Source organism: Rana temporaria, chromosome 7 (assembly GCF_905171775.1).
Source record: "Rana temporaria chromosome 7, aRanTem1.1, whole genome shotgun sequence".
Lineage (NCBI taxonomy): Eukaryota > Metazoa > Chordata > Amphibia > Anura > Ranidae > Rana > Rana temporaria.
In genome coordinates, this window is record NC_053495.1 from 21967606 (window position 1) to 21983503 (window position 15898).

Genomic DNA, 15898 nt, shown 5'->3' on the forward strand with positions numbered 1-15898 from the left:
AAACAACAGATCGGGGAAGAAATGGAGGACACTGGACACTGGTCGCCGTCACCCGCTGCCCACCCGAGACAATATAAGTGCCAGGCAGACGGGGGGGGGGGGGGGCACAGTGGCAGCATTTGAGGCACAGTGGCAGCATTTGGGGCACAGTGGCAACGTTTGATGGGGAAAGTGGCAGCATTTGGGGAACAGTGACAGCGCTTGGTCAAAGTGGCAGCATTTGGGGCACAGTGGCAGCGCTTGGTCAAAGTGGTAGCATTTGGGGCAGAGTGGCAGAGTTTGGGCACAGTGGCAGCATGTGGGGCACAGTGGCAGCGCTTGGTCAAAGTGGCAGCATTTGGGGCACAGTGGCAGCGCTTGGTCAAAGTGGCAGCATTTGGGGCACAGTGGCAGAGTTTGGGCACAGTGGCAGCATTTGGGGCACAGTAGCAACATTTAATGGGTAAAGTGGCAGCATTTGGGGCACAGTGGCAGCGTTTAGGCACAGTTGCAGCATTTGGGGCACAGTGACAGCATTTGGGGCACAGTGGCAAAGTTACATGGGCAAAGTGGCTGCGTTTAATGGACAAAGTGGCAGCGTTTGGGGCACAGTGGCAGCGCTTGGTCAAAGTGGCAGGATTTGGGGCACAGTGGCAGCTTTTGGGCACAGTGGCAGAATTTGGGGCACAGTAGCAACATTTAATGGGTAAAGTGGCAGCATTTGGGGCACAGTGGCAGCGTTTAGGCACAGTTGCAGCATTTGGGGCACAGTGGCAAAGTTAGATGGGCAAAGTGGCTGCGTTTAATGGACAAAGTGGCAGCGTTTAATTGCACAGTGTCAGCATTTGATGGGCACAGTGTCTGCGTTTGATATGCACAGTAGCGCACGTTTGATGGGCACAGTGTCTGCGTTTGATGGGCACAGTAGCGCACGTTTGATGGCACAGTGTTTGCATTTGATGGGCACAGTAGCACGCTTTTGATGGCACAGTGGCTGCATTTGATGGTACAGTAGCGCAGTTTGATGGCACAGTAGCACAGTTTGATGGCACAGTAACGGCGCTTGATGTCACAGTGGCTGCGTTTGATGGGCACAGTAGCGTGCGTTTGATGGGACAGTAACGGCGCTTGATGTCACAGTGGCTGCGTTTGATGGGCACAGTAGCGTTTGCGTTTGATGGGACTGTAACGGCGCTTGATGTCACAGTGGCTGCGTTTGATGGGCACAGTAGCGTGCGTTTGATGGCACAGTTGCTGCGTTTGATAGCACAGTAGCGGCGTTTGATGGCACAATAACGGCGTTTGATGGCACAGTGGCGCCTTTTGATGGTACAGTGGCTGTGCTTGGTACAGTGGCTGCGTTTGACGGGCACAGTGAGGCTGCAGTTTTTTTTTTTTTAAATTTGCACCCCCCCCAAAAAATATTTGAGCACCAGCCGCCACTGCTTCTGACGTTGTATTCTGTCGTATGAAAATGTTCGTATTGTTAGTAACCTCTTCACTTTCGACATGAGACTAGCACGCCACAAAAATCGTACGTTCGGTCGTCCGAAAATCTGATCATCTGTAGTAGGCTTAAGACTGGGATGCCATTAAAGTTCCTATGGGCCAGATCCACATAGGGAGTACGCCGGCGTATCTACTGATACGCCGGCGTACTTTCAAATTACCTGCGTCGTATCTTTAGTTTGAATCCTCAAACCAAGATACGACGGCTTCTGGGTTCGATCCGACAGGCGTACGGCTTCGTACGCCTTCGGATCTTGGATGCAATTCTTCGGCGTCCGCTGGGTGGCGTTCCCGTCGTAATCCGCGTTGAGTATGCAAATTAGCTATTTCCGACGATCCACGAATGTACGCGCGGCCGTCGCATTTTCTAACGTCGTCTGTAGTCGGCTTTTTCCGGTGTATAGTTAAAGCTGGTATTATCCGGCGTATAGATAGACTTGCCATGTTAAAGTATGGCCGTCGTTCCCGCGTCGAAATTTTAATTTTTTTTTTTTTGCGTAAGTCGTCCGTGAATAGGGATGGACGTAACTCACGTCTAAGTTAAAACAATGACGTTCTAGCGATGTCATTTAGCGCAATGCACGGCGGGAAATTCCGGAACGACGCATGCACAGTTCATTCGGCGCGGGGACGCGCTTCATTTAAAGGAATCGCGCCCCCTACCCACCGATTTGAATTCCGCCACCAGAAATACACTACGCCGCTGTAACTTAAGGCACGAATTCTTTGAGGATTCGAAGATCCGCCAGGTAAGGTACAGCAGCGTAGCGTATCTCTGATACGCTGCGCCGATCCAATTCTCTCTGGATCTGGCCCTATGTGTGTAAAGGCAGGCGTCCCAATACTTTTGGTAATATAGTGTATGTCACAAAATGCTCTCCATGTTGTTAGGTTAGAGGGATACTTTATTTAGCCTCTATATGGAGGCTCTCTATAAAAGAGGTTGTGCAGCAGCTGAGGAATGACAAACATGCTTCCACCTCCATGTTTTGGGGAAAAGGCTTGGAATTCCATGCAGCTCTCTCTGGGACATGCCTTGCTCCTCTGGATGCCTTTTCCAAACTTCTCCGAAGTTCTCCTTGACACATGTGCCTCCCCTTCCCCTCCCCTCCCCGTACATATGGTGGAGGCCCCCCCCTTCCCCACCCCCCCTCCTGGCTCTGCAGTGAGCAGACAGCCTGCAGTCAGCCAGTCTGGGTTCTTCCCAATGCCCAGCAAGGAGCAGCGAGCAGCACCATGGGCTTCGAATTGGACCGTTTCACCTCGGAGGTGGACCCCGACTTCAAGTGCAACCTGTGCAACCGAGTCCTGGAGGACCCCCTGACCACCCCGTGCGGGCACGTCTTCTGCGCGGGCTGTGTGCTGCCCTGGGTGGTGCAGCAGGGCAGCTGCCCGGTGAAATGCCAGCGGATCTCTGCCAAGGAGCTCAACCACGTGCTGCCCTTGAAGAGCCTGATCCTCAAGCTGGAGATCAAGTGTGACAACCACTCCCGGGGCTGCGACAAGGTGGTCAGGCTGCAGAACCTGGGGGAGCACGCCGAGATGTGCGACTATTCCCCGGCCAAGTGCCGCAACAAGGGCTGCACTGAGGTGCTCAACCTCAAGGACATGGACGTCCATATGAGGGAGTTCTGCGAGCACCGGGCGGTGGGCATCTGCCAGAAGGGTTGTGGGCTCATGCTGACCCACCGGGAGCTGAAGCTGGCCGACCACTGCTGCCTGAAGGCGGTGAGGGGACACAACGTCCTCCTCCAGACTAAGATCGCCGGGCTGGAGACCGAGCTGAAGAAGAGGGCGCTGAGGTCCGGCAAGAGGGAGAAGTCCCTGGTGTCCCAGCTGTCCGCAGTGCAGAGTGAGCTGCAGATGACAGCGCTCAGGTACCAGAAGAAGTTCACCGAATATAGTGCCAGGCTGGACTCCCTCACCAAGGCTGTGGATTCTCCCTGCAAGGTAAGCCAAGAATGCTTTGCTAGATCAAGAGGTAGGGACTACAAGGACCAGCATGCCAATGGTTGGGGCACCAGATTGCTCACATCTTCCTAGAGAAAGTAGGAACTGGTTCCTTGTGGAACCCAACTGGCTATGAACAGGGCCGGCCTTAGGTGTTCAGGCGCCCTGTGCAAGCTAATCCTGTGGCACCCTCGCCCCCTGGTCACCTAAGCATTCACAAAGAGGACCCCTTTACATTACACAGCACCCTGCATCACTGGACCCCTTTACATTACACAGCACCCTGCACCACTGGACCCCTTTACATTACACAGCACCCTGCACCTCTGGACCCCTTTACATTACACCGTACCCTGGACCCCTTTACATTACACAGCACCCTGCACATATGGACCCCTTTACATTACACAGCACCCTGCATCACTGGACCCCTTTACATTACACAGCACTCTGGACCCCTTTACATTACACAGCACCCTGCATCACTGGACCCCTTTACATTACACAGCACTCTGGACCCCTTTACATTACACAGCACCCTGCATCACTGGACCCCTTTACATTACACAGCACTCTGGACCCCTTTACATTACACAGCACCCTGCATCACTGGACCCCTTTACATTACACAGAACCCTGCAGCTCTGCACCCCCTGCATGTTACACAGACCCCCTTCAGTGCAGACCCCCCTTCAGTGTATCCACCCCTTCAATGCAGACCCCCCCCCCCGTTCAGAGTAGCCCCCCCCCCCTGTTGCCGGTCTGACACCCCCCCCCCCAGTGTGTGGTACGCACCCCCCCCCCCCCCCAGTACGCCTCTGGATGGCCGCACGGCGCCCCTGTTGCCCATGGCGCCCTGTGCGGCCGCACAGCTCGCACACCCCAAAGGCCAGCCCTGGCTATAAAACCTTGTTAGATCCGAATGTGGTGACCACAAGGACCAGCATTGTTATGGTTGGGGCACCAGATTTCTCACAACTTCCTAAAGAAGGCAGAACTTTTGACTTTGTAGGAGCAGAACTGGCTAAAAAACCTTGCAAGATCAGGATGTAGTGACTACTACAAGGACCAGCATGATCATGGTCGAGGCAGCATATGTCCCACAACTTCCTAGAGAAGGTAGAACTTCTTACTTTGTAGGAGTATGACTGGCTATGTAACCTTGCTAGAGCAGAAAGTAATGACTAAAAGGACCAGCATTATAATAGTTGGGCACCAGATTTCTCACAACGTCCTAGAGAAGGTAGAATTTTTTAATTTGTAGAAGGAGGACTTGGTAAATAATGGTTGGCGTACCAGATTTCTCACAACTTCCTAGAGAAGGTAGAACTTCTTACTTTGTAGGAGTAGGACTGGCTAAGTAACCTTGCTAGATCAGGAAGTAATGACTACAAGGACCAGCATTGTGATGGTTGGGGTAACAGATTTCTCACAACTTCCTAGACAAGGTAGAATGTTTTACTTTATAGGAGTAGGACTGGCTAAGTAACCTTGCTAGATCAGGATGTAATGACTAAAATGACCAGCATGATCCTGGCTGGGGCACCAGATTTCTCACAACTTCCTAGAGAAGGTAGAACTTGTAGGAGTAGGACTGGCATTGTTATGGTTGGGGTACCAGATTTCTCACAACTTCCTAGAGAAGGTAGAACTTGTAGGAGTAGGACTGGCATTGTTATGGTTGGGGTACCAGATTTCTCACAACTTCCTAGAGAAGATAGAACTTCTTACTTTGTAGGAGTAGGACTGGCTAAGTAACCTTGCTAGATCAGGAAGTAATGACTAAAAGGACCAGCATTATAATAGTTGGGCTACCAGATTTCTTACAACGTCCTAGACAAGGTAGAATTTTTGAATTTGTAGGAGTAGGACTGGCTAAATAATGGTTGGGGTACCAGATTTCTCACAACTTCCTTGAGAAGGTAGAACATCTTACTTTGTAGGAGTAGGACTGGCAAAGGAACCTTGCTAGATCAGGAAGTAATGACTACAAGGACCAGCATTGTGATGGTTGGGGTAACAGATTTCTCACAACTTCCTAGAGAAGGTAGAATTTTTTACTTTATAGGAGTAGGACTGGCAAAGGAACCTTGCTAGATTAGGATGTAATGACTACAAGGACCAGCATGATCATGGTTGGGGCACCGGATTTCTCACAACTTCCTAGAGAAGATAGAACTTCTGACTTTGTAGGAGTAGGACTGATTAAACATTTTTGTAGATCAGGATGTAATGACTAAAAGGACCAGCATGATCCTGGCTGGGGCACCAGATTTCTCACAACTTCCTAGAGAAGGTAGAACTTCTTACTTTGTAGGAGTAGGACTGGCTAAGTAACCTTGCTAGAGCAGAAAGTAATGACTAAAAGGACCAGCATTATAATAGTTGGACTACCAGATTTCTCACAACATCCTAGAGAAGGTAGAATTTTTGAATTTGTAGGAGTAGGACTTGCTAAATAATGGTTGGGGTAACAGATTTCTCACAACTTCCTAGACAAGGTAGAATTTTTTATGTTATAGGAGTAGGACTGGCAAAGGAACCTTGCTAGATCAGGAGGCAATGACTAAAAGGACCAGCATGATCCTGGCTGGGGCACCAGATTTCTCACAACTTCCTAAAGAAGGTAGAACTTTTGACTTTGTAGGAGCAGAACGGGTCAAGAAAGCTTTATAGATAAGAGCTTTGTAGGAACAGAACTGGCTAAAAAAGCTTGCAAGATCAGGATGTAGTGACTACTACAAGGACCAGCATGATCATGGTCGAGGCAGCATATGTCCCACAACTTCCTAGAGAAGGTAGAACTTCTTACTTTGTAGGAGTAGGACTGGCTAAGTAACCTTGCTAGATCAGGAAGTAATGACTACAAGGACCAGCATAATGCATGGTTGGGCTACCAGATTTCTTACAACGTCCTAGAGAAGGTAGAATTTTTGAATTTGTAGGAGTAGGACTTGGTAAATAATAGTTGGGGTACCAGATTTATCACAACTTCCTAGAGAAGGTAGAACGTCTTACTTTGTAGGAGTAGGACTGGCTAAGTAACCTTGCTAGATCAGGAAGTAATGACTACAAGGACCAGCATTGTGATGGTTGGGGTAACAGATTTGTCACAACTTCCTAGACAAGGTATAATTTTTAACTTTATATGAGTAGGACTGGCAAAAGAACCTTGCTAGATCAGGAAGTAATGACTACAAGAATCAGCATGATCATGGTTGGGGCACCAGTAGTAGTGACTACAAGGACCATGTTAATGGTTAAGGCACCAGATTTCTCACAATTCCCTAGAGAAGGTAGAACTTCTGACTTTGTAAGAGCAGAACTGGCCAAGTAAACTTGATAGACCAGAAAGTAGTAACTACAAGTACCAGAGTGATAATGGCACCAGATATCTTACAACTTCTAAAGAAGGTAGAACATAAGTTTTTGTAGGAACCGAACTGGCCAAGAAAGCTTGATAGATCAGAATATAATGACTACGAAGACCAGCATGATCATGGTTGACCATATACCTTACAACTTCCTAGAGAAGGTACAAACTTCAGACCCTTTAGGAAGCTTGCTAGAGCAGGATGTTGTGATTACAAAGTCCAGTATGAACATGGTTGAGACACCAGATTTCTTACAGAGAAAGTAGAACTTCAGACCTTGTTGGAAAAGAACTGATTTAGAAACTTGCTAGATCAGGAGATCAGGTAGCAGTGACTACAAGGACCATGATAAGGGCTGAGGCGCCATTTTTTTCACAACTTCCTAGAGAAGACCTTGTAGGTACCGACCTGGCCAAGAAAACTTGATAATGATGTATTCACTACAAGGACCAACATGATACTGGATACAGCCACCAGATATCTTCACAACTTCTAGAGAAGGTAGAACTTAAAGCGGGAGTTCACCCGAAAAACAATTTTTAACATTAGATTGAGGCTCATTTTGTCTAGGGGAATCGGGTGTTTTTTTTTAAATCGAAGCAGTACTTACCGTTTTAGAGAGCGATCTTTTCCGCCGCTTCCGGGTATGGTCTTCGGGACTGGGCGCTCCTATTTGATTGACAGGCTTCCGACAGTCGCATACATCGCGTCACGAGTAGCCGAAAGAAGCCGAACGTCGGTGCGGCTCTATGCGGCGCCTGCGCACCGACGTTCGGCTACTTTCGTAAAATCGTGACGCGATGTATGCGACCGTCGGAAGCCTGTCGGAAGCCTGTCAATCAAATAGGAACGCCCAGTCCCGCAGCCCATACCCGGAAGCGGCGAAGAAGATCTATCTCTTAAATGGTAAATACTGCTTCGATTTAAAAAAAAACACCCGATTCCCCATGACAAAATGAGCCTCAATCTAATGTTAAAAATTGTTTTTTTGGGTGATCTCCCGCTTTAAAGGGGAGGTTCCCCCTAAAAAAAATTTCTAACAATACATTCAGAAGACTGATTACACTGCGGGTATGCTGTTTTTTTTCCCCGTACATACCTCGTTATCGCCGTTTCATCTATCTCTTAAAACGGTAAGTACTGCTTCGAATTTAAAAAAATACCCGATTCCCCTTGACAAAATGAGCATCAATCTAATGTTAAAAATTAAGTTTTTGGGTGAACCTCCACTTTAAGACCTTGTAGGTACAGGAGTGGCCAAGAAATGCTTGCTACTTCAGGATGTAGTGACTATAAGGACCCTGATTGAAAATGGCTGCCTTATAGGAACAAAGCTTATCATCAGTATGTAGTGCAAGGGTCTCAAACTGGTGGCCCCCCAGCTGCTGCTGAACTACAAGTCCCATCATGCCTCTGCCTATGGGAGTCATGCTTGTAACTGATAGCCTTGCAATGCCTCATGGGAATTGTAGTTCTGCAACAGCTGGAGGGCCACCAATTTGAGACCCCTGATAGTGACTGCAAGGAAGAACACGATAATGGTTGAGGCACCAGATTTCGCACCAAGACAGCTTGCTAGATAAGCTTGTCATAAGAGGATGACAGGTACCAAAGTACTGCTGGATGGAGCACTATTTTATCCACAAAGATCTATAGGAAAGGTAGAACCTGCACATCAGTACTATGAAAAGAGCTGGCTAAGAAAGCTTGTAGTAAGAGAACTACAAGTCCTGGCATGCTTGTGGTTGTGGCACCAGTTTATCTCACAGAGCTTTATAATGAAGGTAGGACTTGCACATCATTCTCTGTAGAGCTGGCACCATTGTAACTTTAATAGTTGGGCATCAGTACTGTGGAAAAAAAACATAATGCTTGGGAGGGGGGCACAACTGATTTTGGGGAGGCGTTGTCCTTTAACCACTTGCTTACTAGGCACATATACCCCCCTCCTGCCCAGGTGAAATTTCAGCTTCCGGCACTGCGTCGCTTTAACTGACAATTGCGCAGTCGTGCGACGTGGCTCCCAAACAAAATTGACGTCCTTTTTTCCCCACAAGTAGAGCTTTATTTTGGTGGTATTTGATCACCTCTGCGGTTTTTATTTTTTGCGCTATGAACAAAAAAAGAGCGACAATTTTGAAAAAAAATCAATATTTTTTACTTGTTGCTATAATAAATAGCCCATTTTTTTTTTAAAAAAAACATTTTTTTTTCTCAGTCTAGGCCGATACGTAAAACAAAAAAGGGTGATTATACTGCGCTGCTTAAAACACACTAATTAATAAGACCAGCTGCTCACACTGCTAACAAAGACGCATTAGCTGGAACAAACAGAAACAAAATTGTGTAGCGCTATGGCAAATTAATATCTATAATGGTAGTTCCTCATGGGAACAATGGGAACATAAATAAAGTAACAAATGCAATAAAAAAAGTTCTCGTGAAAGATAAAGTCCAATGGTTGTAAACACAAAGTCCATATATCTGTAGACACCACGTGCAAAATGAGGGAACTTGATTAGAATCCCATCGAGACAAATTGTGTAGTGAGTGATCACCGCCACCAGTGGTAGTAAATGGAGGCTTACCGAAGATGGTGGACCTGAAATGACGTACGTCAATCAAGTCATAACAAGCTTCAAGTACCAGACAGGGTACACAAAGTAGCAATCACCAAGAAACTTGCTAGAAGTAATCAATCAGTGTATGATCATAAATGGATAACCTTGGATCTTTGCAGCTCAGCAAGGGGTTAAATAGTTGAAAGAAAATGGAAAGAGAAGGGCCACATAGTGTAAACCGGTATAAAACTGGGTATTTATTGTAAAAAGATAGCAAGTGCACTCACATGTATCTGGATAAAACTCGCATATTCTATAGTATGAGGCGGCAGTGGAGTTTTATCCAGATACATGTGAGTGCACTTGCTATCTTTTTACAATAAATACCCAGTTTTATACCGGTTTACACTATGTGGCCCTTCTCTTTCCATTTTCTTTCAACTATTTAACCCCTTGCTGAGCTGCAAAGATCCAAGGTTATCCATTTATGATCATACACTGATTGATTACTTCTAGCAAGTTTCTTGGTGATTGCTACTTTGTGTACCCTGTCTGGTACTTGAAGCTTGTTATGACTTGATTGACGTACGTCATTTCAGGTCCACCATCTTCGGTAAGCCTCCATTTACTACCACTGGTGGCGGTGATCACTCACTACACAATTTGTCTCGATGGGATTCTAATCAAGTTCCCTCATTTTGCACGTGGTGTCTACAGATATATGGACTTTGTGTTTACAACCATTGGACTTTATCTTTCACGAGAACTTTTTTTATTGCATTTGTTACTTTATTTATGTTCCCATTGTTCCCATGAGGAACTACCATTATAGATATTAATTTGCCATAGCGCTACACAATTTTGTTTCTGTTAGGCCGATACGTATTCTTCTACATATTTTTGGTAAAAAAAAAAAAATCGCAATAAGCGACTGGATTGCGCAAAAGTTATAGCGCCTGCAAAATAGGGGACAGAATTATTATTATTTTTTTTTACTAGTAATGGCGGCGATCTGCGATTTTTATTGGGACTGCGACATTCTGGCGGACACATCGGACACTTTTGACACATTTTTGGCACCATTCACATTTATACTGCGATCAGTGCTATAAATATGCACTAATTACTGTATAAATGTGACTGGCAGGGAAGGGGTTAACACTAGGGGGTGAGGAAGGGGTTAAATGTGTACCCTGCATAGTGTTTCTAACTGTGGGGGAAGGGGACTGACTGGGGGAGGTGACCGATTTGTGTCCCTATGTACAAGGGACACAGATCGGTCTCCTCTCTCCCTGACAGGACGTGGATCTGTGTGTTTACACACACAGATCCACGTCCTTGTCTGTGTAACCGCCGATCGCGGGTGCCTGGCGGACATCGCGGCCGCCAGGCACGCGCATCGGCATCTCAGTGATGTGGCGGGCTCGCGCGTCCCCCAGTGGCTGGAGGCCGTATATAGACGGCCAACCGGAGATTGGCAACCACACTGCGGCCATATATAGTCGTACAGCCGGCAGGAAGTGGTTAATGACTAATGCGTAGGAGCCTATAATCTTATTTCTATATCACAGTCATATAGACATGTATACTCTAAGGTCTAGACTCTAAGGTATACTCTAATGCCGCGTACACACGATCGGACATTCCGACAACAAATGTTCGATGTGAGCTTGTTGTATGAAAATCTGACCGTGTGTAGACTCCATCTGACATTTGCTATTCGGAATTTCCGACAACAAATGTTTGAGAGCCGGTTCTCAACTTCTTTGACAACAAAAATTCTTGTCGGAAAATCTGACCGTGTGTACACAATTCAACGCACAAAAATCCTACGCATGCTCGGAATCAATTCGACACATACTCGGAATCATTGAACTTTATTTTTCTGCTCGTCGTAGTGTTGTACGTCACCGCGTTCCCGGCGTTCGCAATTTCTGACATTTGTGTGACCGTGTGTATGCAACACAAGTTTTAGCGAACATCCATCGGATTAAAAAAAATCCACGGTTTTGATGTCGGAATGTCCGATCGTGTGTACGCGGCATTAGAAAGAAGCTAGTAAAACCCCCCATTTTGAACAGCGGAACCAAACTCCTACAAAGCATTGGCAGAACTGGCAAACTCCATGCAGACTTTGAGAAAAGTCACATACAGGAGCCCAGTGTTGAAAGGCAAAAGGGTTAAATACTTAACCAGTAGGCTGCCTCGTTACTTCCAGTGCACTTTTGGACTTATGAGTGTGGAAGTTGCCAATTGCCCTTGTTTTACAGGGACAGTCCATGCCTCTAAAATAGATTCAGCTCCTGAAATATTTGACTTCTGACCAAAGTCCATCCTGATCTGTTTTCACGTCATTTCTATGACTTTTTGTTTGTTTTGAAAAAAGTTTTAATAATAAAAAGTGTGTTTCGTAATCGAAGTCTGTGAGTAAGCCATGAATGCAACACGCTACGTTGTTCCTAGGCAGTGTTGTGAACAGTTTGTAGCAAACTGCTTTTGGTGGGAGTTTCTAAACATTGACAGCTAGCTTGTGAGCCGGCGATCTGCCAATATGGTTCCGGCTATCCAGATGGTTCCTGTAAGGACTGCGCAGGCGCAATCCTTGCCGACAGAAATCTCCGAACCTCGGCCGGCATCCAGGGCGACGTGGAATTTGAGGAAAGTGGCCAGTCGGCCTCCTGGCTCTTTTTTTAACATCCTCCAATCCATGGGGATGTTAAAGGGGAGTTCCAGCCTTTTTTTATGTTTAATAAAAGTCAGCAGCTACAAAAAGTGTAGCTGCTGGCTTTTAATAAACAGACACTTACCTGCTCCACGGTTCCAGTGACGCGCCGGCCGGGGGTTCCGCTCCTTCCCCCCCCTCTCCGTCTAGCGTCTTCATTCCAAGTGTGGGCACCCGGCCGTGACAGCTTTCGGCTTCACCGCCGGGCACCCACTGCGCATGCGCGAGCGTCACTGCGCCGTCTGATTGGACAAGCGATCGCCTACAGGCAGGGGCTGCAGTAAGGCGATTAAGCTATTCGCCTTACCAGCCCCTCGGCGGAAGGAGGAAGTGGGACAGGAAGTCCCACTCCTCCTGAAGCCCCCACTCCCCCCAAAAAAAATGACATGCCAAATGTGGCATGTAAGGGGGCGAGGAGTGGATTAAGCGGAATTTCCATTTTTGGGTGGAACTCCGCTTTAAGAAATGAGCCTGGATGCCGGCCGAGGTTCGGAGATTTCCATCAGCAAGGATTGCGCCTGCGCAGTCCTTACAGGAACCATCTGGATAGGGGAACCATAACGACAAGTCACCGGTTCACACAGGGGCGACTCGTCAGGCGACTCAGCCGCCTGACAAGTTGCGTCCCATTCTGTTCAATGAAACCGTTCTAATGGGGGCGACTCAAGTCGCCCCTGACTTAGAAAAAGGTTCTTGTACGACTTTGGGGGCAACTTGCATTGACTTTAATACAGAAGTCATTTTGGAAGTCGCCTCTGAAGTCGTCTTGAGATCGCCTTGCCGAGTCGCCCCCAAAGTTGTGCCGCCCCTGTGTGAACCGGCTCTTAGATCCGCCGGGCACGCGCACGGAAGTCGGGGGCGAGCGGGGGCCTAGTGGCCTGCGAGAGAGCCAACGTAGAGCTACGGGCTCTCGCGCAGGAGAGCCAACCTGTCGCCGTAGAATGACGGCGGCGGGTCGGCAAGTAGTTAAAGGAACCTGTTTAGAAAATAAAAAACAAACCTTTGCAACCCCTTTAAATGGAACCATATTGCTACACTTAGAGGCGCCTTTCTTCTCTTTTATACTCAGTTGTGACATGACGCTACTTGTATATTAAGACATCACTTGTATGTCAAGTCAAAATTTCTTAAAAATGTGTTCTTGTCACGCAAAACGCTCTCAAACCAAGTTACTCTCAAACCAAGGTTTTACTGTACGTGCCTCTGCACTTTCTTTGTAAAGCCAGCTGATCCTACAACTAGATCCCTCTGAGGATCCACTTTAGTTCAGTGGTGAACTTGAATTGTGACCTTCAAAATACCCTTTTTAGCGACTGCTGACAGTTACCCTTGGGGTAGAATGTTCCCATTATGGGCAATCAGTAGCTCATTTTGCCATCACCATCGCTCTCCCCCCCACAGCCACTTTAAAACGATTTCTTCTTCTTAACGCATGACAAGATCCAGGGTAATGATTGACATCTCTGCCCCCCAGGGCTGTTCTGCAATTGCTACTTTGTGTACAGTCCCCTGTGGAGTACAAATGACTTGGCCCGCCGACAGGAGACATATGCATGGTACAAGCAGGGGCTGTGTTGTCATTGTTGGCTGTAGAATAGGGCACCTCAAGCTGAGTGTTATGGCAGGCCTTCTGGGATTTATGGTGTTGCATAAACTAGAGAGTGAGATATTTGAGGTGGCTGCTTATCGGATCGGATGAACACGGACATACAGGGCCGATCCACCCTATAGGCTCACTATGCAAGCCGCTTAGGGCCCCACAAAGCTGCGGAGGGCCCCCCCAAATTACTAGAGGCCCCACCTGGTGAGAAGGCATTTTCGGCCCCTCACCACGCTTCTCAACTCGCTGGCTGCATGGGAGAAGAGGTAAGAAGCCAGCGCCCCCAGCTTCTCACTTTAATGATGTAAGATGTAATTTCCGACGCCCCCCCCCCATTGCGCTTCTCAACCTTAAAGGAGTTGTAAAGGAAAAACTTTTTTTGCCTAAAATTATTGTCTGCAAAGTAGACAGACAGAATAGTGTAATGATTCTGTTAAAAAACCGAGTAAATATCTATTAAATTCCTTCATCTATATCACCTCCGGCGTTCTAGTTTCTGTTCTTTCATTCACTTCCTGGTTTGCGGGAGCTCGTTCATGTAAGAACTACATTTACCAGTATGAACTGCGGCACGCCCAGTAATTCACACCTCCTTGAAGTCTCTAAGGCCTCGTACACACGGACGGACTGTCCGATGAAAACGGTCCGCCGGACCGTTTTCATCGGACATGTCCGCTGCCGGATTTTGGTCTGATGGTTGTACACACCATCAAACCAAAATCCCCGCGGACAGGATACGCGGTGACGTGGCCACGCCATCGCCGCGACTATGACGCGGCGACGTGCGCGACCCTGGAAGGTCAATGCTTCCACGCATGCGTCGAATCACTTCGACGCATGCGAGGGCTTTCGGCCGAGCGGACATATCCGGTAAGTCGTACAGACGACCGAACATGTGCGAAGGACAGGCTTCCAGCGGACATGTTTCTTAGCATGCTAAGAAACATTTGTCCGCTGGAAACCTGTCCGATCCGCTGAAAAATTGTCCGGTCGGACGTACAGACGACCGAACATGTCCGCGGAAACTGGTCTGCGGACATGTTCGGTCGTGTGTACGAGGCCTAACATGTAGAGAGCGTCCTGCCACACAGATGTAGTTCCCAGGAGGGGATGAGCACGTTACTGACCACCGCAGTAAAGCCTCCCATCACGGTGGTGAGTAAAATCAGACAAGCAGGAAGTGAACAGAACAGAGAAGAAATAGAGCAACTTCTGAGCAAAATCGAACAATAAGGAAGTGAAAAGAGGAATGTCTGCAGGTAAAGGATGCTTATTATGAAAAATGTTTTCCTTTACAACCCCTTTAATGTGACATGTCATTTTCGGCAGCCCCCCCTGCTTCTCAACTTTAATGTGACATGTAATTTTGCTTAGGGCCCCAGGGAGGTCAGGATCGGCACTGGACATACGGTCCGTGTTCATCCGATCCCCCCATAGGGGAGAGCGGAGAAAAGAAAGGGCGGTCCCTGCACAGTGTGCAGGGACCGCCCTGTCATCCGCCGGCTCAGCGGGGATCAACGGAGCGATCCCCGCTGAGCTTACGGAGCATACGGAGGCGGGTATCATTACTGATCCGCTCTGTGTGAAAGGGGCCTAAGACTAAGATGCCACTAAAGTTCATGTGTGTGTAAAGTCAGGTGTCCCAATACTTTTGATAATTTAGTGTGTGTGTGTGTGTATATATATATATATATATACATATTCAAACCTTTGTTGAAACACGCTGTTTCATAAAAAGAAAGAAATAGTTAAATGTACATAAGTAGAACCCTAGGGAAAGATGGAGGGACGTCTCATAAACCAAAATTATGGGTTACTAATATTAAATTCTTGACTAATGGCAGAGTTCTGGAAATAAAAAAAAATCATTTACTTTGGGATGAAAAGGCCGGAATCAGCAGACGTTGCGACACGTAGATCGCAGGCAAGTCTTTACTGAGCTCTAGACTTGTGTTGAGCCATTGAAAAGTGTAACTTTAGCTTCCTGTGAACATTTGGGATTGTTTTTAATATTCATTTTCACCCCTCGGCTTTGCGTTGTGATTAAATAGACCTGCGTATTGCGTCTAGGGTGCGATGATCTGCGCTTTGCCGTTCAGTTCTTCAAAATTGTTATCGATGCAGCCCATGCTAAAGTGTATTCTAAACCCAAGAACAAAAATGTAATATATTCCTTGCCAGTGGCTGCATTAGTTTTCTTTAT

At 47.3% G+C, this 15898-nt stretch overlaps 1 protein-coding gene across 2 annotated transcripts in view; it reads left to right on the plus strand.

Moving 5' to 3' along the window:
• The first annotated feature begins 2659 nt into the window (after window positions 1–2659).
• Window positions 2660–15898, plus strand: part of PDZRN3 (PDZ domain containing ring finger 3) — a 308954-nt gene continuing 295715 nt past the window's right edge. For both annotated transcript variants that reach the window (XM_040359060.1, XM_040359061.1), the window contains exon 1: window positions 2660–3438. In XM_040359060.1, coding sequence (XP_040214994.1) covers window positions 2725–3438 — 714 coding nt within the window. In that variant the 5' untranslated portion in view covers window positions 2660–2724. The remainder of the gene's footprint in view (window positions 3439–15898) is intronic.